The sequence below is a fragment of the Ursus maritimus genome, unplaced genomic scaffold, assembly GCF_017311325.1.
Source record: "Ursus maritimus isolate PB19 unplaced genomic scaffold, ASM1731132v1 scaffold_25, whole genome shotgun sequence".
Taxonomy (NCBI): domain Eukaryota; kingdom Metazoa; phylum Chordata; class Mammalia; order Carnivora; family Ursidae; genus Ursus; species Ursus maritimus.
This window is the reverse complement of record NW_024425008.1, coordinates 10169617-10190111: the sequence shown is the minus strand read 5'-3', so window position 1 is coordinate 10190111 and position 20495 is coordinate 10169617. Positions and strand designations below refer to the sequence as shown.

At 39.6% G+C, this 20495-nt stretch overlaps 1 protein-coding gene across 1 annotated transcript in view; it reads right to left on the bottom strand.

Annotated features, from left to right (window-relative positions):
- Positions 1–20495, bottom strand: part of BTBD7 (BTB domain containing 7) — a 77843-nt gene that overhangs the window by 6859 nt on the left and 50489 nt on the right. The window contains exons 4-10 of the mRNA XM_040641503.1: positions 15319–15527; positions 13732–13807; positions 10649–10809; positions 6617–6760; positions 4918–5107; positions 2100–2278; positions 110–562 (exon numbers count right to left, since the gene is read on the bottom strand). Coding sequence (XP_040497437.1) covers positions 110–562; positions 2100–2278; positions 4918–5107; positions 6617–6760; positions 10649–10809; positions 13732–13807; positions 15319–15527 — 1412 coding nt within the window. The remainder of the gene's footprint in view (positions 1–109; positions 563–2099; positions 2279–4917; positions 5108–6616; positions 6761–10648; positions 10810–13731; positions 13808–15318; positions 15528–20495) is intronic.

The window sequence follows — 20495 nt, the reverse complement described above, 5'->3', positions numbered from 1 at the left end:
ACACGGCTGGGTGCTGCTGAGTCCCAGTAGGGTTCCCGGGGTCAGGGAAATTGCTTCTAATATTCCAGGAACATTTTATTTTAGGTAAATTGGCGAAGTGCTAACTTACCACTTGTTTCTCACATGCTACTGCTGCCGAAGGGGCAGTGGCGGCGGCGGCGGCGGCGGCCACGGTCTGTCTCCCCAGTCCTGTGGCGTTGGTGCAATCAGGTGCTGCTGCTTTAACACCTGGCAAGTAGACTGGAGGGGGGCCGGCTTTAGGGGCTGTTCTGGAGTGAAACAGTGAATGATTACAGGGATAGGAGAACGAACGTGAAGGGTGCTGGCTGGGAGGTCTTTGTTTCCAGCCTGCTTTGAGTTGGTTATGGATTGGGGTAGCTGGGGGGTGGTACGGAGGTGGTGGTGGGGGCAAGGGCGGATGGAAGGCCACAAAAGAGTCCAGATCTGTAAACATGGTTTCTGCAGTGGGGGTACTGTTAACTCGACATCTCCCAGACTGTCTCATTGTCAAGAGTGGACTTTCATCCCCGAAACGTTCATCCGGAAAGAACTTGTGAGGATTCTAAGAAAGATTTAAAAAAACAAACAAACAAACAAACAAAAAGGATATTTATTAGCAAATTTCCTAGATAGAAATTTACAGGCTGAGAGCATTAAGTGAGATCCTAAGAAAACTGCATTTCAGCAAGAGTAAAAGGCACAACATATTTCTCTAGGCCAGAGAAGCCCAAGAAAAAAATACCTTAATAACAGCACAAAAGGATACAGTGGAGGCTCTGTGGCCTAAGATACGGCTATCAAGGAGAGCTGCTTAACTAAATATTACAGCAAACAGGTCAGTAATCTCTTGCAAGATTATGCGATAATGCAAAAGCAGGAAATAAAACCTAATTCAAATGTGTCTTTGCTGAGAAAATAAAATTAAGTACCAAAGGAAGAAAAGGCATACAAGCGAGAATCCTCCTAGAATTTTCTGACAAAACGTCTACACGCTGTCTGCAATGAAAACTACAGAATACTAGTCCTTACCTGTTACATACGACTCAGTTTGATTAGTATTTTGATAAACATTATATAAGAATGCTTAACTTATAAAGCTTTTATACATTTTAAGATATCAAATGAAGATACAATTTAGAATGGCAAAGGGGAAAGAAATGAATAGAAAACAAGACTCTATTTCAGGGATGGAAACCACAGCAAAAAATGAAAATCGAGAACAGCCTGCTGCCCTGCGAACACCACACCACATTCCCCTCTGAAGACTCAGGCTAACAAGTCTGGAGTCTGTGGCAAAAAAAATTCAATCACTTGACCAGACAAAATTAAATTTTATTTTAGGCTCTGATTTCACGGCTGTGAACAGACTGCTTTACACGTTCTTCCTTCACTCACTGCAAAACCGATGCTATTGCTCTGGTACTTGGTAAGAAATGAGTTTTTTCCCCTGATCAGTAAAGAAAAAACAAAACAAAGCAAAACAGAAAGCATTCATTCCTTGATTCTCATGCATACAGGATTTGTAACTTCATGCAAAAAATTTCTTATTATCTGGAGGAGGGGAGGGGAAGAAGAGGGGCATCTGGCAGACCTGTCAAGTCTGGCAGTAGGCCACAACCTGAAATCTAGAGACCCAAAGAGGGACAGAGAGCAGTGGAGGGTCAGAATTTTCTATTTCACCTTTGATGGGGATGCACACCATGAACTTTTAGCAGGCCTATTAGGCATAAGAGACACAGTTGCTTACATACACACCTCTTACCTTCACAACATCCACTCTCTACTGGTAAGGAAACTGATACTCGGAGTGCTTATGTGGTTGTCCCACGTTAACTAATATATAACCAGCAGAGCCAAGATATAAATTCAGCTCTCCCTCAAGAGCCCGTGTGCTCCATCCACCCTACACACGGCCTCTACTGGGGAGGGGGGATGGGGCATGGTGGCCAGGACTTCCAGGCTATCACAGATGCTCGAGGCCGCGAAAGGGAATGCGCTAAGAAACAGACACATGCCGTCAAGGCTCCCTGAAGGGTCTGAAATACCGTCTACACAATGATCAAGGCGCCCTGTTTCACCTGGTCGAATGCCATCCCCACCTGCAAGAGCTCTGCAGCAGCGTCCGCAAGACCAAACTCTCTTAACACTCGAATCTGAATTTCGTAGCTGACCGTGGCGCCTTCCCCACAGTTGAGAGCGTAGGCTCTCTGCACCTGCTCAGTGTGCCGTAGCTCCTGCAGACGTCGGACCATGTCTTTCATAATGAGGAGCCGAGGAACTGAAAAAAGAAAAACTTGGTTGGCAAAACATCTGAGCTGCATGACCACCTACTGAGCACAAGAAAGCAAGCATGTGTTCTGCATTAGAATCTTCTTATATATTTGTTGATAGCATTTTAATTTCCTGGAAACATAGTCATTTATATGCTGCCTGGAGAAGGGGAACCCTGAGTGGAGTCTGGAAAAAGGAGTGAAAACCAGGCAGGTAAAGAAAGTAGAGTGAAGGGGCGCCTGGGTGGCACAGCGGTTGAGCGTCTGCCTCCGGCTCAGGGCGTGATCCCGGCGTTACGGGATCGAGCCCCACATCAGGCTCCTCCGCTGTGAGCCTGCTTCTTCCTCTCCCACTCCCCCTGCTTGTGTTCCCTCTCTCGCTGGCTGTCTCTATCTCTGTCAAATAAATAAATAAAATCTTAAAAAAAAAAAAAAAGTAGAGTGAAGGCAGGTGTCTTGAGCAGAAGGACCAGGCATGTGTCTAACTGGCAGGTGACAGACAGCATGGCATGAGCAGCTGGCACCACTAGCAGCTTAGGGCTCAAAGGTACAAGCAGGAAGAGTATGAAGAGAGAAGGCGAGAAAGATGGGTAGGAGCAGATCACGAATGAGCCTGCATGTTAAGATCAGGAACTGACACTGTCTCCTGTGTACAACAGGGAGTCGCTTGTGCAGGGGAATGACAGGATCAGAGCAGAGCGGCGAGGTAGTAAGCGTACTGGGAGCAGGGTAACTCGGGTTTGGCAAATGACAGCCTGGAGGCTGAATCAAGCCTGCCACCTGGTTTGTAAATGAAGTCTTCCTGGCACACAGCTACACCCACTTGTTCGGGTAGTGTCTCTGGCTGCTTCTGATGGCGGAGTTGAGTAGCTGCGATGGGGACTGCAGAGCCAACAAAGCCTAAAGTATTTACCAAATGGCCCTCCTAGAGAATGTCTGCTGAGCCCTGGTGTGAAGGCCAGAATGGGAGTAAGGTTAGAGGCAGGAACACCAGTTAGGAACCGGGACTGAGGCTGTAGCAGGGGGCTGGGGAATAGGGGACACGGTCTATAAATAGCCAAGAGACAAACTGACTGGACTGGCCACTGGCTGTTATTTCTGGGGAAAGGGGAGCTATCATTTACTGAGGGTCTACTTTGTGCCAGGCAAACTCCTAAGCATCTTACTCATGGTACTTCCTCAAATCTTCATAACAACCCTAGAAAGGAGATATTATACCCATTTTGCAGACAAGGAAATTAATGCTCAGGGAAGTAAATTATCTTGCCAAAAGTCATATAAATAAAGTGGCAGAGCCAGGATACGAGCCTTACTGGAGTCTTTTCCAATAACCAAATGGCCTTCCTTAGAGTGAGGTGAGCAAGGAAGAGGGAAGAATCAGAGAACACCAGAATAGGACCAGGTCTTGTGAAATACAACAACAAAGACAAGTCTTATTTTTCTGAACGTATGTAATTGTGAATATCTCTGGGCTTTCTAGGTTCAGTTCTAAGATTAAATTATGCTGCTATTTAATTGTATTAACTCAAGCTGATAAGAACCAGGCTAATGACCACAGCTTCAATATCTGCACAGATCAGCTATAGTAACCGTTCTCTTCCTACTGTTGTCCAATGTATACTTTTAAAATAAGTGACGGTCAATATTTTGTCCAAAGTGGCCAAATGTGATAAGGCCAACAATTGATCAGATATTAGTCCCAGAATAATATGTGTTCAATTAAAAGTTCCTTTATTCTTTTATTTGTCCTTAATTGAAACAGACATTTATAAGCAGAAAACAAACAGTGTCATTTCTACTAATGCTATAGTCTGCTGATGTTTTTGAATCTTGTGGTGGTAACTGGCAAGAGCTATAAAATTTCTGACCCCCAGATCACTGTGGATTTTCTTACCTTAAAAATGGACACTGGAGTCCTTTGGTTAAAATCAACATTAACTGATGTTCAGAAATTTTTGGACTTAACAGTTATATCTCTAACCATGGTCAATTTCCTCAAAGTCAAGACAGAAGCCTGTGCTACAAGAGAACTCACAGAGCAGATCCTGGGAAGCTGGATGGATCTCTAGGAAACCAACAGTGATCACATTTGGGAACAAATGTCTAGACTCAAAGATACAAGTTTATAACTCTCCTCAAAGAGTCTTATGTGAGCAATGCTTTATGGTGATGAAAAATCTGAATTCCTCTGAACTAGCGGTTCTCAACAGGAAGCAATTTTGCCCCACAGAGCACATTTAGCAATGTCTAGAAACAGAAAAGTGTTTCCCAAAGGTTGTCACTAAGAAGTGTGTGTGTGTGTGTGTGTGTGTGTGTGTGTGTACGTGCACATGCTACTGGTATCTGGGGGGATAGGCGAGGGATGCTGTTGAACACACTTCAGTGCACAGGACAGCCCCCCAACAAAGAACTGTGTCAACGGCCAAGGCTGAGAAACCATGGGCTAACCGGAAAACCTGCCCACATCTGTTACTGGAAAATAAAACATGAAACAAAAAACCCTACCTTATTAAGTATTAATTTTTTAACAAGAACAATGCATAATAGGTATTGGAAAGTGGAGAGAATGAGCACATATAAAAAGGCTACAAAAATGATCAGATCATTCATTTAAATATAAATGCCTGACAGAAGGCTACCATCTCACCTGGAATTTCATTGGCTACGACTGAAGGAGGGCTTGACTGGTGACTGCTGATCTGCTGGTGGCTCATCATGTGACAGCACTGTGGCACGGCGGTGTTCACCATGTAAAGTGTGTCTGGCACGTTGGACATTCTAACCATTCGCAAACGCACAAGATCTGTTTGCTCCACCATCATCTCATCCAGCACTGACTAAAATAACAATTCAGTATTAAGAGAATCTGTCAACTCATCTCTGTGAGTCACGTTTGGAGAAAGATTATAGCCTTCATCACATAAAAAGGAAACTGATTTATTGTTTTCAGTGCATGAAGCTTAAAATTAATAGTGAAAGGAGAAAGAACCCCTACTTCTTTAATTTTTAAAGAATCCTTCTGTATCATCTTTGAAAAGAAATAATCATCTTCTGACTGTTTGCTTTTAATTAAAGTATTTGAAATTTGAAGGAACGTAAAAAATTAGTCAGAAGGAAATTATATCTAAAGTTACTATAATCGATACATGGGCTAAATATCAGATCCAACAAGAAATGCTCAAAATACAAAATACTGAAGATCGATTTTAAATTCAACAGACCTATATATAAACCCAATTGTTAAGTTAGTTTCAGATGAATCTCAACAAACTACAGAGTGGCCAAAATGATGTAATGTATAAACCCTTCCCACATTTCCTGGGGGCAATTATCTACTTAAGTGTGGGTTCAGCCATCAGGGAACAGGGAAGTCCCAGGAGGACTATCTGATTAGCTCCCTGCTGCCCCATTCTGACACAGAGCAGAATGCAGGGTCATTTATTACAGACCTTTTATCACCAGACGCAACCTTTGGTAAAGGCCTCTGTGTGCTGTTGAGCACTGAACTTATTTCTGAAAAACCAGACCCAATCATCTTGCTTTTTTCCTATTTTAGACTATTTAAAGTGCCAACCACTCAATAAAAGGTAGATTATTGACCTACTCAATAAAATTAACTTCTCACAAATCCTTTCACATATCTTAAGCCAGGAGCTCTGACAATCAACATGAGACAAAATTTAAGGTAACTTAATTCTATACTGAAACACAATGTTTTGCCGTTAATCTGTTTCACAAAGCTTAATGGTGATTTCTGACTTTCAAAGAGTGTCAGTCCCTCAAAGGGCCATCCCAAAGTTCTAATGGTTGTCAAACACAGCTAATAAACATCACAGTATTCCATTTTCACATTACCATATTTTCTTGGAGTTCTTCATATTATAATACACAATTTACTTAATAAGCCTGAAATATTATCTTAGTTTTGTGCACTTATTCTAAAACTAAACATAATTTCCAACAGTCAGCCATTACAGAAAAACATTAGAAGAAACCGTGTCATTTCTTTAGTTTAAAAAAAAAACGTGTGCAATCTTCTTTCAGATCACAAAATACTATCATTTCAGTAAAATTTATTTTTTTTTCCAAATTAACAATTTGCAACACCAACTAAGATGAGAAAAATGTGAAGCGCAATTCGACACGACCTAAGTTATAAAAACATGTTTGATAATTAAAGATTTCAGAAAACTATTCCCGTGAGTAGCCAAACCAGAGTTTACTTTCACTTTCCCCATTACTGGATATTTAGGCGATTTCTAAATATGTTTACAATACCACAATGAGTATCTTTGTGCTTATAGTTCGTAAAACGTACTCTAAGATCTTAAAATGATTTTCATTACCTTCGCTTCGTCCACATAGGGAGAGAACAGTCGAGGACGAACATATATTCCAGCGTTTTTTTGCCGTAACCAGGCATTTGATTTTCCACCTTCTGTTGTAGGAAGCATATCCGATGGAGGAGTACTAATCAAGCCTCTTTTCATCTTGAAAAAAAATTATTTTTAGATGAACTAGAGATTTGTGTAGACCTAGAATACTACTAAGATAAATAATTACACCTACAAATCATGAAAATTTGGGAATATATGTGAAATTTCAAAATAATCCAAATATTTAAGACTATTTAAAGGATTCAGCAATAAAAAGGTTCTGTAATTTACCACTTTTCTCTATACAGAGGAATGATGCCTTTAAAACAAGAGCTATAATGATTAAAACTATAATGAGTTGGACTAGTTTTCAGAACTTTTAATAAAAACCAATTTCTATTTTTTCCTTATTCACCTAGAAATGGATTCCATCCCCACCCCACCCCCCACAAGACAAAAGAAGCACATCTTCTTGGGCCTGCATCTACAGTACAAGAATACAGGTGCTCTGCTGGTGGTTAGGGACAGAGCTCTAGGGGAGGCAGACTGGACACAAATCCCTAGCTCCCCATTTAACAGCCACATGAGCATGGACACGTCCTTTTATCTGGACCTCACTTTAAGGGCTCCCAGATGGCCCTGGAGACGGGACACTGCAGGACTAACTAACGGTGGTGGCCATTGTGTCCTTGTCTGTGCTAGGAGAAAATAAATCACGTACCTACAGCTCGTTAAGGTGGTTGTGAGGATTAATGATGGTCATGCAGGTTATGCACTCAGCACAGTGCTTATTAGCACACACTAAGAGTGTTTTATGCTTAATAGCCATTATTAGCAAAATTTCATTGGGGACTTCTGGGTGAAGCATGGAATTAAGAACAGAGATATGTATTTTCTTTCTTTTTTTTTTTTAAAGATTGTATTTATTTATTTGACAGAGAGACAGGCAGCGAGAGAGGGAACACAAGCAGGGGGAGTGGGAGAGGAAGAAGCAGGCTCCCAGCGGAGCAGGGAGCCCGATGCGGGGCTCGATCCCAGGACTCTGGGATCACTCCCTGAGCCATAGGCAGATGCTTAACGACTGAGTCACCCAGGTGCCCCAGAGATATGTATTTTCTAAGTCTACTAAACCAAAGTTCTAAATTATTTTTCTAAACCCAATTCAGGGCTCAATTTGGTTTATGTCCCAGTAACTTTTTTTTTTTTTAAGGTTTTATTTATTTGAGAGAGAGCACGAGAGAGAGAGATCAACTGATCTTGTGCTCCTGCGCACAAGCAGGGGGGAGGGGCAGAGGGAGAGGGAGAAGCAGACGCTTCACTGAGCAGGGAGCAGGAAGCAGGGCTCCATCCCAGGACCCTGGGATCATGACCTGAGCCAAAGGCAGACACTTAATGGACTGAGCCACCCAGGCGCCCGTGTCCCAGGTTTTAAATAAAACCAAACATTGTAAAAACAAAACAAAACAAAAACCAAACATTGTTGTGTCCAATATTACTCTTGTTAAATAAGTGTCTAATTGTTGCATTAGTTAAAATTGTTTTTTAAGATTTTATTTATTTATTTGAGAGACAGAGCAAGCGAGTGAGAGATCATGAGCAGGGGTGAGGGGTAGAGGGAGAAGCAGACTCCCTGCTGAGCAGCGAGCCCAATGCGGGACTCAAGACCTGAGCGGAAGGCAGACGCTTAACTGACTGAGCCACCCAGGTGCCCAGTTAAAATTGTTTTTAACTAATAAAATACAGCATTAGATAGTATCTAGAAAACAGAGAAAAACTCATAACTCTAATCTACTCCAACTGTAATAATGTTTATATATTTCCTTCCAGTCTTTTTCAAATGGATTTTTACATAATTGAATTCTAGAATATATAAAAATACATTATTTTGTATCCTTTCTGAAATTATATTCCATCATTAGCATTTTTCATGCTACTATATTAACCTTTATAACCATTGTTCGGGGGAGCAAAATATTCTGTTGAGTAGTCATAGTATAGTTTAGTAGTCATAGTATAGTTTACTTTTATTTTTTCTCTTAGACATTTGAGCGGTTTCCAAATATTTAAGGACAATGCTACTAATGAATCAGTTATACTTCCCCTATGGGATGGTAATATTATTTCAAAAAATACTGATTTAATTGGTGAAAAAAACAGTAACTTATGGCTTTATTTTGCCTTCTTTGGTGTGTGTGATTACTAGTGAGATTGAACATTTTTTCTTATCAGAAATATCATAGAGGCACCTGGGTCATTAAGTGTCTGCCTCCGGCTCGGGTCAAGATCCCAGGGTCCGGGGATGGAGCCCCACTTCAGGCTCCCTGCTTGGCGGGAAGCCTGCTTCTCCCTCTCCCACTCCCCCTGCTTGTATTCCTTCTCTTGCTGTCTCTTAAATAAATAAATTAAAATCTTTAAAAAAAAAATCATAAATATTTAATTATTTTCTTCTACTTTTTCCATGTTTCAATTTAATATTTGATTCTGCAATCTAACAGGGATTAATTTTGTGTGCAAGTGAAATGAGGGTTTAACTTTAAACAAATTTCCCCCAGCTCACCAGCTAATCTAGCACCACAATGATTCACTGACTTCTGACAGATTATTATATGTTTAATTCTTATATATTCATGAGGATCTTTTTCTGGGCTATTTTGTCTTGTCTGTTTTGCTAGCATCACGAGTTAGAGGGTTTTTCTGTTTTTTAAATTAAGCTCTCGGCCTGATGTGGGGCTTGAACTCATGACCCTGAGATCAAGAGTTGCATGCTTTACCAACTAAGCCAGACAGGCATCCCTAGAGTTTTAAATTATATTTTAAATTCTGGAAGAGTTATCCCTTTATTCTTTTTTCTTTAGAGAACATAAAAAAAATTCTTATCAAACAAACAAATGAACATTGGCAGGGGGAGGGAAGAAAACCAAGAAACAGACTCTCTTTTTTTTTTTTTAAAGATTTTATTTATTCGACAGAGATAGAGACAGCCAGCGAGAGAGGGAACACAAGCAGGGGGAGTGGGAGAGGAAGAAGCAGGCTCATAACGGAGGAGCCTGATGTGCGGCTCGATCCCATAACGCCGGGATCACGCCCTGAGCTGAAGGCAGACGCTTAACCGCTGTGCCACCCAGGCGCCCCAAGAAACAGACTCTTAACTACAGAGAACAAACTAATGATTACCAGAAGGGAGGTGGGAGGGGGATGGGTGAAGTAGGTCATGGGGATTAAGGAATGCACTTGTTGTGATGAGCACAGAGTGCTGTATGTAAGTGATGAATCACAAAATTCCTCACCTGAAATGAATATTACACTGTATGTTAACTAACTGGAATTTCAACAAAACTTAGAAAGAAAATCAATCACTTGTATGCAATGAAAAAAAATTCTCATCAGTTTTTTTCCAGATGACTTTTATGTTTCTGAGCAGCTGAAAAACTATGATGATGTGTATAAGCACTGCCTTAAAGTTATAAACCAACATGTGAAGAAGTAATATTTATAATATTTATTTTTCACATCCATTAATTCAAGCAATTCTATTAGTTTAAAAAATTCACTTAAAAAAAACTATGGAAGTACTATCATCAGCTCCATTAATTTTTAACTGAAATACGATCATAAGATTCAGTCATCCTTTCCCACTGAACCAGTCTCCTCTTCTGCTCCCTGATTTACTGTTGCTGTGTGTGGAAAGTCTCCAGAGGGAATCTCTACCCTTTCCTTTGTGAATAGACCTACTCGATCTACACTGATAAATGGCTGACTCTCTTCTCTCAAAAGTAAGACTGCTCTACCCACTCAACTCTCATTCACTGAACCTTTATTTGTGCCAGTGGCTGACACAATATGGCCCAAAACACATGACTGTCTCTGTCCTCATGGACTTCACAGTGTTACAATACTCTATTAGTAGAAATTATGTACAATGATTAAAAAAAAAAAAGATAAACCTGTACATTTTGGTGTATTTTTTTATCATGAAAGAGATAAATGAAGGAAGGCTCTTACCGCATCACTTAGGACCTCACTGTTTATAGGTAAGATGTGTTCAATTCGCACAAAAGGTAAGAGAGAAGAAAGGATCTCTCTAAGCTCTTCTATGTCTAGGTCTCGTCTTTTTACGCCTCTTCTGTTCACACTATGGGCAGTGCCACTCAGTAAGTTTGGCTCTATGAGACAGAAAATGAAAAGTCTCCAATCAAATCCAAATTTTCAAACTTTTTTCTCTATCACACTTTCGGTAACACGCTTTACACTTAAGTGCATCTGCTTTAAAAAGGATTATAAATTATTTTTGTGTCTTAAGTATTTAATAGAGATCTTCTTTGACAAAGACAAAGCATGATATCAACAGTAGGATAACTTTTTTTGATTGTTCTGCATTAAAAAATAAAGAATTCTTTTCCACATACTAACTCAAAGGAGAAAAGATGACAATCTATTAAAATCTAGTTTGACCAAGGGCTGCTTCTTAAGCTTTTTCAGTGCTGTGACCAGTTTTTAGTACAAATAAGGGCTTTACAGGGCAAGTGGCATTTCTGGTCACTGTGGGTTACCAGTATACTCACTAGGCTACCATGTTTACCAGCAATTTAACAAGGTATTAATTACCTGGTATCTAAAGCAGCAAAACTTAATGTGGACTGTATTTAACTTTGATTTTTAGGACAGTCCCTAAATCTCCATAATATGGGAATGTTACTGCATAAAAGTGAACACTTTCATCTCTGACATGCAATATAGTCCCACTGTCCAGGGCGGAGGGTAAAGGTTTTCTTCACTAGGTATCAGTGAAAGGAGAAGATCTGAAGTACATATAAGCTTATAAGATCGAATGGAAAACAGAAATTACTAAAATTTTGGGAATCTTTAATCATGTCTATAATCTAGGGGCTATATTTTTTTCTTCTTTTTTATTTTTTGCTGTATTAAAAAAAAAAAAATCTTTAAATTCCGAAACATAACCGCTGTATTTTTTGTAAACACCCTATAGGCAAATAGGTATTTCCCTTAAATCAAGTGACAGACACATGGATAGAGAGATAAGAAATCATTGTTTTTTTGAGAAGCTAAGCTTTTTCTGGCATCATTCAAGATAAAATTGTTGCAAGCATGTGGAAAAGGGTTTTTTCCTTGCCTTGCTATGATTTGGCTTTATACTTATACAAAGCACTGCTTTTCAAAAAAAGCTTTTCCCCTTAAAACAGTGGCATCCTGTTTTCAAATAAAATATTACATAAAACTCCCAAATATGTAACAGGTAAGGGCAGAACCTTACACATGCAGGTGACTGAAAAGTGAAGCCTGGGGTGCTAAGGTTCCTTCTCATCCCTGTGGAAGAGGCTTCTGTTCTAACCCCATCAGAAAACTACTATTTTATGGGAAATCTTATCAAGGATGCTCATTATCTGCCCAAAATAAATATGATGTTTCATCATTACCAACCTTACATAAATGAATAAGCCTATGGCCTATAATGATTATGTGGCATTATATACAATTAATTCTTGTTGTTTGGAGTAGTCCTATTCTGTAAAGTCAGTGTAAACAATTAGCAAATACTGAACCACTGCTCCTAAGGGAAACACAGGGTTAGGTTCCTGTGAGCCTCTGGTCCCAACAATTTTATCAGTCCATCAAGACATAACTTTGTTTTATGTGTGTTTCTGTTTAAGATACCTTATTACTATATATTGTTGATTCATGAACACTGCACTCATAGCCAACAGCACTGTCACGCATACCTGAATGAAGCTTATGTAACTCCTACTTTCTCTCTAAGGGACATCACAGCCTTCCTGGGCTTGGAAACATCATACAGCACTAAAAGTTACAATGGCAGGCCAGTTTGATCAGTGAGATCACCAACCCCCGCCCCCCATAAATATGAAAGAGATGGCACTTAAATATACTGAAAAGGACACTTGTTTGCAGTATGAGAACTGATAAAAGGCGGCAGAGTGTCACCCTGTTCCATCTGAAGCTGGGAACACGTGCATCAGAGGACTCAAATTTCTGTCACTGTGAGTATGTTTGCAATTGACCATGAAAGTGCCGTGGATACCGATTTTGGGGGTTAGAAGTAAATTTTAGCAGGTAGGTGAATTTGCAAATACAGAATCTACAAATAAGGATAGATGGTATATTGGCACTTCAAAAAGTTCCAAATAGTAGTGGCTTTAATATTAAAAACAATTCACATCTGAGAATTGCTAAAAGGCTTTTTTGTAGGCCATAGAGAAATAAATTAGTAGGAGAAATCAGGTTTTGAAAGGCAGGTTTCACTTGAAATTTTTGTGTATTTTGAAATGTGACAGAACAACTCTGTAAATGCACTACAAATTTATCATTGGCTTGAACACTTTCAATAGGTGAACTTCACGGTAGGTAAAATATCTAAAAAAGCCATCAAAAAATGACAGGAAAGGGAAATCTGTATTTAATTTTTCTAATTAAAATGTTTTGAAAAGAAATGTTTTGCTTTGGGTTTGCTATATAGAGAAATACAACATTCTGTGAGGGAAAGAGCATGCATACGGTGTTTCTACCTCTTCTGCAATATCCCCAGTTGGAAGACATTCAGAAGCTTTTTTTTCCCTTTAGCTTCCACAAAACTTAAAAATAAGCAAGTATGCTTTTTTTGGGGGGGGGTCATATATTTTTTAATTGAGGTATAATTCACATAACATAAACCTCACCATTTTAACCATTTTAAAGCATATGATTCAGTCAGTGGCTTTCAGTATATTTAAAATGTTATACATACATCACCACTATCTAATTCCTAAACATTTCCATCAACAATGCTTTAAATGAAAATCATTAAACGAAAAATTTCATTCTAATACTTCTATAAATCAGTAAACATACATTATTAAGCATACAGATAACATTAAAAATACCCTTTTAAAGTTGTAAAATAAAATCTTCTGGTATATTTATTTCTAACAAAGTATACCCTTCTCCACTAAAGGATTTTACGGATTGTAAAAATTTCTGTTTTTACCAGGCAATATGCCTATTGTCAAGACTGACACACAGCATGCCTCTGGATAAAAAATTTACAATACAAGCTAATTTTGTGAGCTTACCTCTGTCAGCTATTCTTCTCATCAACTGATGCTCACCCCATTTAATCAGATATTTAAGGATATCTTGTTCACTTGCCTAGAATAAAAATGGTTTACATTTATTTTAGTGAAGTTGGACAAATGGCAAATTTGCTTAATGACTTTTCCTAGGTCATGATGTACACACAGTGTGCAATTTAACACCTTTCCCTCTCCACTGGAGGGTTGAAATGTTCCACTAAAGCTGTGGTCCACCAGCAGCAAACACACGACCACTTCGCATGTGTCCAGTAACCTATCTCTTGGCTCCAACTAAATTTTTTATTCTTGTTTTCATCTTTATTTTTTCCGTTATCCTATTCTCTTCACCTATTTTAACCTTATTTTATCCTACTATATGGTCTCTATACAGCTGCCTTCGATTCTTCTTGGGACACGGCAGAGATAAGCAGATGAAAGTAGAGGGATACAGATGGCTTGTGATTACTATCTCCTGCAGGAGCAGAAGGCACAGGTCCAGCACCTGTTTCGGCAGAGAGACTACACTCTGCACCATGAATGCTACTGACTGGTGAAGGGCCCTTCCAGCAGTCTGTGAAATGGCAAGGTGCCCCTCATTTCTTTGTACTTTACTGAAAATCTTAGAGCAAATCTGGGCTGCCCTCCAAGGTTTTTACTTCCTAAATAGAAATGCAAAGCTTTCTAAAGACAATAATCTGAGAGAACTGACAAATCCTAACCCCCATAATGCACGCAGTTCGGATCAGGACAATGAAACAAGGTTAATGAAGAAAGATCCTAAATAAATCAAATCCAATTATGACAACATTTGTACTGCAATCAAAGCACAGATGCTAAATGGATTATTTAACTCTTCACTGAATCTCTGACTGGGATGGAAGCATTTTATTATTTTCCTAGTACAAATATAAAGAAATAGGTAATGGCTCCTTGGGTTTATGTTTTTGTAACATTAAAACTGTTATATAGTTTTCGGCATAAAATTCATACAACCAATGCCAAAAAAATTAAACTTGAACATATGTTACTTGAAAGTATTTTTTACAATATTTTAAATCTATTGTTAGTTTAAATTACCAAATTAGATGGACATATAAGTCAATGACAGAAGAATTTGCTGAAAGCTACTTCTGATTAAAAATAAGTAGTTGAAAACCTTATTCTATTTTGGTAAGACACACTGAGTTTTTATAAACATTTGAGTAGATCAGAAATTAAATACTACTCTTACTTTGTGCTGCTTAAGCTACTGTCTACAGTTTACGTATCTGATACTCCACCAAAACCAAGAAATCGTTAAAGTGAATTAACGGAAGCCAAGAAAATCACTGTTGGGATATGCTTTCTGACCTTGCCTACTGCCTCAACCCCTTTGGTGTAGTTGGCTGGGACTTGGGCTTGTTCACAATGTTGAGTCATTGCAGCAGGTGCACGAAGGGCCAGAGAGCTAGAAGGCTTTTCCTGTACGAATTTGAAGAGGGCACCCCTTGGGTGGGCTGATCTCCCTAGATGGGAGAATAGAGTGTAGGTGGGTTTCCTAGTGCACACATGGATGATAATGAATTTGAGAGGTGTATAAATGATTACCTGTAGGTAGTCAGACTGGATAGCAGTGAGCAGATGGTCTTTGCTGAGTTCATAAAAAACATCCGAAGTCATGACCTGGGAAAATTCCTCACAGAGGAAATGTAAAGCTTGTCGGTGCACCCATTTAGAGCCATAGGGATGAGAGCTCCACTTGAGGATGGCAATTAAGGTATCTAATGAGATGCTCTCAGCAATGATATCCTCACAGCCTAAAAGAGAAGGCAAATACTTCTTAATCATAAATATTACTTATGGAACATTAGTATGCTAGACACTATACTTAAAAGTAGCAATAGTAAAAAAGAACAAGGAGATAAATAAAATTTCATGGAAATCACCAAGACTTCATGGGATGGGGTAACAATAGGTAGCAACAGACTATGATATCTATAGGAAATCTGCTGTTCTGTGGAGACAGATCCATAGAAAGAGGCAGAGAATCCTCACAATTGTATAAGAAAACAGTAACTGTGTAAATCCAACAATTTGAGTAAGATACTATAGCGGAGAGCGCTGGACCACAAGGGAAAGAAGAGAAGGTAGAAATGACACAGTTGTGGGAATTGGCCAGTCGGAGAAAGGCTAGAGCTGGGAAACACAGTTCATGACACCGGATGACACGATCATCGGCTGTTCAGATGGGTGAAAATGAAGGTGAAATAGAATCAGGAAAATTAGAAAGTTCTGTATCTCAGTGAAAGAAAATCAACTGCACGGAAGATGACAGGAAACAACCTTAACCACAACCTATGTAACAATGATACTGGGCACTTGAGCTGCACGGACACAAACTGTGACATGGCTGCGGTAGGGCTGAAGCAACCTCAGGCTTTTAAGATTCAAGCACAGAGTCCTGATCAATGGAACAAGGTTGCACTGCTGTCCTGTGAGATGCTGTGTTCTGTTCTGGGCCCTGCGTTTTAGAAAGGGCACTGACAAAATGCCAGGATTCTTGCAGGAGGGCAAAAGAACAGTAGGGAGTTTGAGACCTGTCACAGGAGAAAAGCTCTGAACAACCAAAATTACTTGGCGTATGTAAGAGAAACCTGAGGGGAGACATAGGCGCTATCTTTAAGTGTCTGACAGACCCTCATGAGGCAGAGGAGAAATGACTGACTTCCCAGTTGTGCCAAAGGCAGGTCCTGGATGTTAAATGGATGTTGAAAGAACGGGAATTTTGCCTCAATATTAAGAAATTTCTAACAATTAGATTTGCTCTCCTCTCGTCCCTAAAGAAAGAAAGAAAGAAAGAAAGAAAGAAAGAAAGAAAGAAAGAAAGAAAGAAAAAAAGGATCCTTCTAGAAAAATACAGGAGCAAAGGCTGGCTCATCACATAAGGGATAGAGTAACAAGAACCCCTAAGCTGGATATGGAGCTGACGTCAGATAGCAAACGAGCTGCTTCCATGGCAAAGATAGAATCATTTTTAGAAAAGCGGTAACAGCATATCAATGTAGGAGTAATTTAATCCAAACATTAAAGATTAATTTACTCAATCTCAACATTAACCTGAGATCCTGACAAGTAACACTGAGACCACCACAATGGAATCCATGCAAACAACACCCAAAGAAGTGAATGTGCGCTGATGAGGAGTGAGAAAAATGGAAAAGCTGTAAACTGCTCTCCTGATTTTATGGTGAGTCTTGCCTGCCAGCGGCCAGAGGAAGACTTGTGTCATTCTGCAGCTTGAAAGCAGGCACTGGACTAGAGGTGAGGAGAATGAATCAATCTGACAGGAGAGGCAATCTGATAGATGTGTTTGGGCATGAAGCAGGGGAAGTTAGAGAAAACGTGGTTATTCAAAAGGATGTATCACAATCATATGAAACCAGGATATTGGCAGAGGGGAAAAAGGAAAATTAACAACAACATCATATATTTAAACTCCTGAGAAGTTTTCAAAGAAGTGAGACGTGATAGGAAAAAGTGGGCTTTGAAATCAAGACAGATTGGACTTGAAATCCCACCTTGGCCACTTAGAAGCAAAGTCATTCTGGACAAATCCTTAGCCTCTTTGAGCCTGAAATGTTCTCATTTGTAAAACTGGGTTTATACTCCTAACTCAGGGTTGTTACGAGATTTAAATTAGACTGTACCCATGACACTCTTCTTTTGTTCAAACATTCTGCAGTATCTACTTGCCAAAGCGCTGTGAATACAACGCTCTTTTTACCACGCATTTTCCTGGGTGATATCATCTGCCCCCCATTGGCCTTAACTCCCAAAGCATCCTCATGATTTTCAAGTCTATGTACAGTTCCAGGGCGCCTGGCTGGCTCAGTCAGAACAGCATGTGACTCTTGATCTTGGGTTGTAAGTTCAAGGCCCACCTGGGGTATAGAAGATTACTTAAATAAACTTAAACAACAATAAAAATGTCTACATACAGTTCCAACCCAGAGCTCTCTCCTGACTCCCAGACTCATTCCTTCAACTCCCACTGGAGAGTTCTACAGGGATACTCTGCAGACCTCTTCAAGGCAAGTTAATTTACCTCCTCTGGGAAATCTGTGTATACTTCCCCCTGCCACCCCGGCCTTCTTCATTCCTGCTTTAGAGAAAGGTACCTCTTTCTTCCAAAGCCAGAAATCTTAGTACTAATAGTGATTCCTTCTCCTGAAGGCCACATCCAATCACCATCAAATGCTGTTCTTGTTTTAAATACATCCCCTCCACTGAATCTCTACCACCTCCCCATTTCAGAATCTGATACTTTCTAAACCCCGCATCACTGAAATAGCCTCAAAAAGTTCCCATCTTTCTCCCTTCCAATCTGTTCTCCATACTGTTGCCAGATGATCTTTTAAAATGTAAATTAGATTATATATGTAACAAATTATTCAATAGCTTGCAAATAGCTTGCAAATAACTTCAAGATAAAATCCAAACTACATATTCCTGATGGTCTGTCCACTGCCAACTTCTCCAGCCCCATTCCTGTTCATATTCTACACTGCGTTCAGTACTTAGCATTTCCTAGAGTTCCACCAAACTCTCACCTCCAGGCCTTTGCATATGTTGTTCCATTTTTCTGAAATGCTCTTAATTCTCCTTAACTCATCTACATTTTTTAGACACTTAGACATTGTCTCTTTCAAAACGCTATCTTGATCTTGTTCCCCAAGCCTAGGTCAGGTGTTCCTCCTACCTAAAAATGCTGCCCTATTTCTCTCTATATAATAGCATTAAATTCTCATACTATTTTATATTTCTTAAATATCTGTCTGAATCCTCTATCAGACTGAGAACTCCTTTGAGGTAGAGCCCCACCTTATGTCTTTCTACAATGCCTGACATCTAGCAGCTAATCAATTAAAAACAAAAATAGCGAATACTTTTGAAACTTATTATGTGCCAAGTCTGTACTGGACTTAGAATATTTAATTTCAGCATTCTTATTCAAAGAAGGTGGTATCATTATTCCCACTTTACAGATGAGAAACCTAAGATTCACAAAGATTAATGAACTTGCTCAAAGTCATACAGCTAGGAAAAAGACAAGTTGTACTTACCTAAACACAGCCTTCCCCTCCCGCCAAAAAATCTCCCCCTTTTTTATGCCTCTGAACTTAGGTCTTGTATGAATCAATGCTCCTCAGGACTTCTTCACTTGTGACCACTCCTCTTATGAACAGAAAAAAGCACCTTACAAATATACCAAATATGGTGATATTAACTCACAAATGTGAAAGGAAGGCAATTAGGCAAAAAATTGCAATGCTGAAAGGTATATTTTAAGAAAAGATTTATCTAATATTGTCAAATGTAATATTTTCATATTATAGTAAAGGATTTCAATTAGTGGTAATTTGCCTTGTGTCAAGGTTATTGATAATGGAATGAAAATGTAAACACAGCAACAAGACCGAAGGGGTGCTGGCAGGGAAAGGGCAGCAAGCCAGATGCAAAAAGGCTTCAAACAATGCCATTTCCTTGGTAAATTCTGGACCAGTCTTGTTGGTCCAAAAACATTACCAGCACACTATTGAAGATGGTTGGATTCCTGTTGACAAAGTGATCCTAAACCAAACCCCACAAGACCAATGTATAAATCAAAAGGTCCACTTATATGCAGTGCAGGTGTTCACTTCTAGCGAGCAAAATACCATGTTCTCAAACTAAGTTGTTTTTGCTTCTTTTTAAATTTCTGCTCTGTCATGGATCAATACTTTAGTAGAAACCAGTAAAAACACTGTTTGAATACTGTGACGATGTCAAACTGACAAAAAGTTTCTAAATGCTTACTCTCACTAACTGTACTTACCCTACTACAGACACACTTTGAGGAGCACTGCTGTCTAGAATCCCTTCTCCTGTGCCAGTTTCAGGGTATATGACAGTCAAATTTGTTTCCTCCCATTTGGTACTAATTAATTCTCAGAGGAAACTCTTTTTTCCTCTTCTGTTTCCAAATAGAGTTTACTGACTCTATTTCCTAACTAGAGATAAAATGGTATCCTTTTCTTTAAAGACAATTAAATATATAATCAGAACGACTATCTTTTGGGTGGGACAGCAAAGCAAGATTTATTGTGCAATAGCAAAGTGATAGTATAAAGCTCCCAAGGAGGGAGGGGACCTGAGTGGGTTGCCCAGAACGACTATCTTTTTTATTTTTTATTTCTTATTTTTTTTTTTAGTAGGCTCCGTGCTCAGTGTGCAGCCCAACACGGGGCACGAACTCACAACCCTGAGACTAAGATCGGAGCTGAGACTAAGAGTCAGATGTTTAATGCCTGACTGGGTCACCCAGGCACCCCAACTTTATATTTTTTAAACTAGAAATATAGAGTGTAAGCGTATTATCCAAACATGGCCGATTACTGTACATATTCACCAACACCAGCCCTCTGATCCCACCCCACCCATGGGCAGAGTACACATGCCCACCCCAAGCTTTGGGACTGGCCATGAGATCTGCTTTGACTAATGAAATGTCAGTGGATATGATGTGACAAAAAGCTTCAAAAGTACTTTTTGGGAGCTGGGCTTGCCCTCTTGCCTTCTGCTATGGTGAGAACATGCTGTGGCTAGCTTGCTGACCCTAGGAGGAGAATGAGCAGCAGCAGGAATAGAGCCACCCAGCCCTGCTAAACCACAGTGGCAATCAGAATGACCCCAGCTGCTGCAAACTTCAATCTGTAATTTTAGGTGACCTGGACATTTGTGAGAAA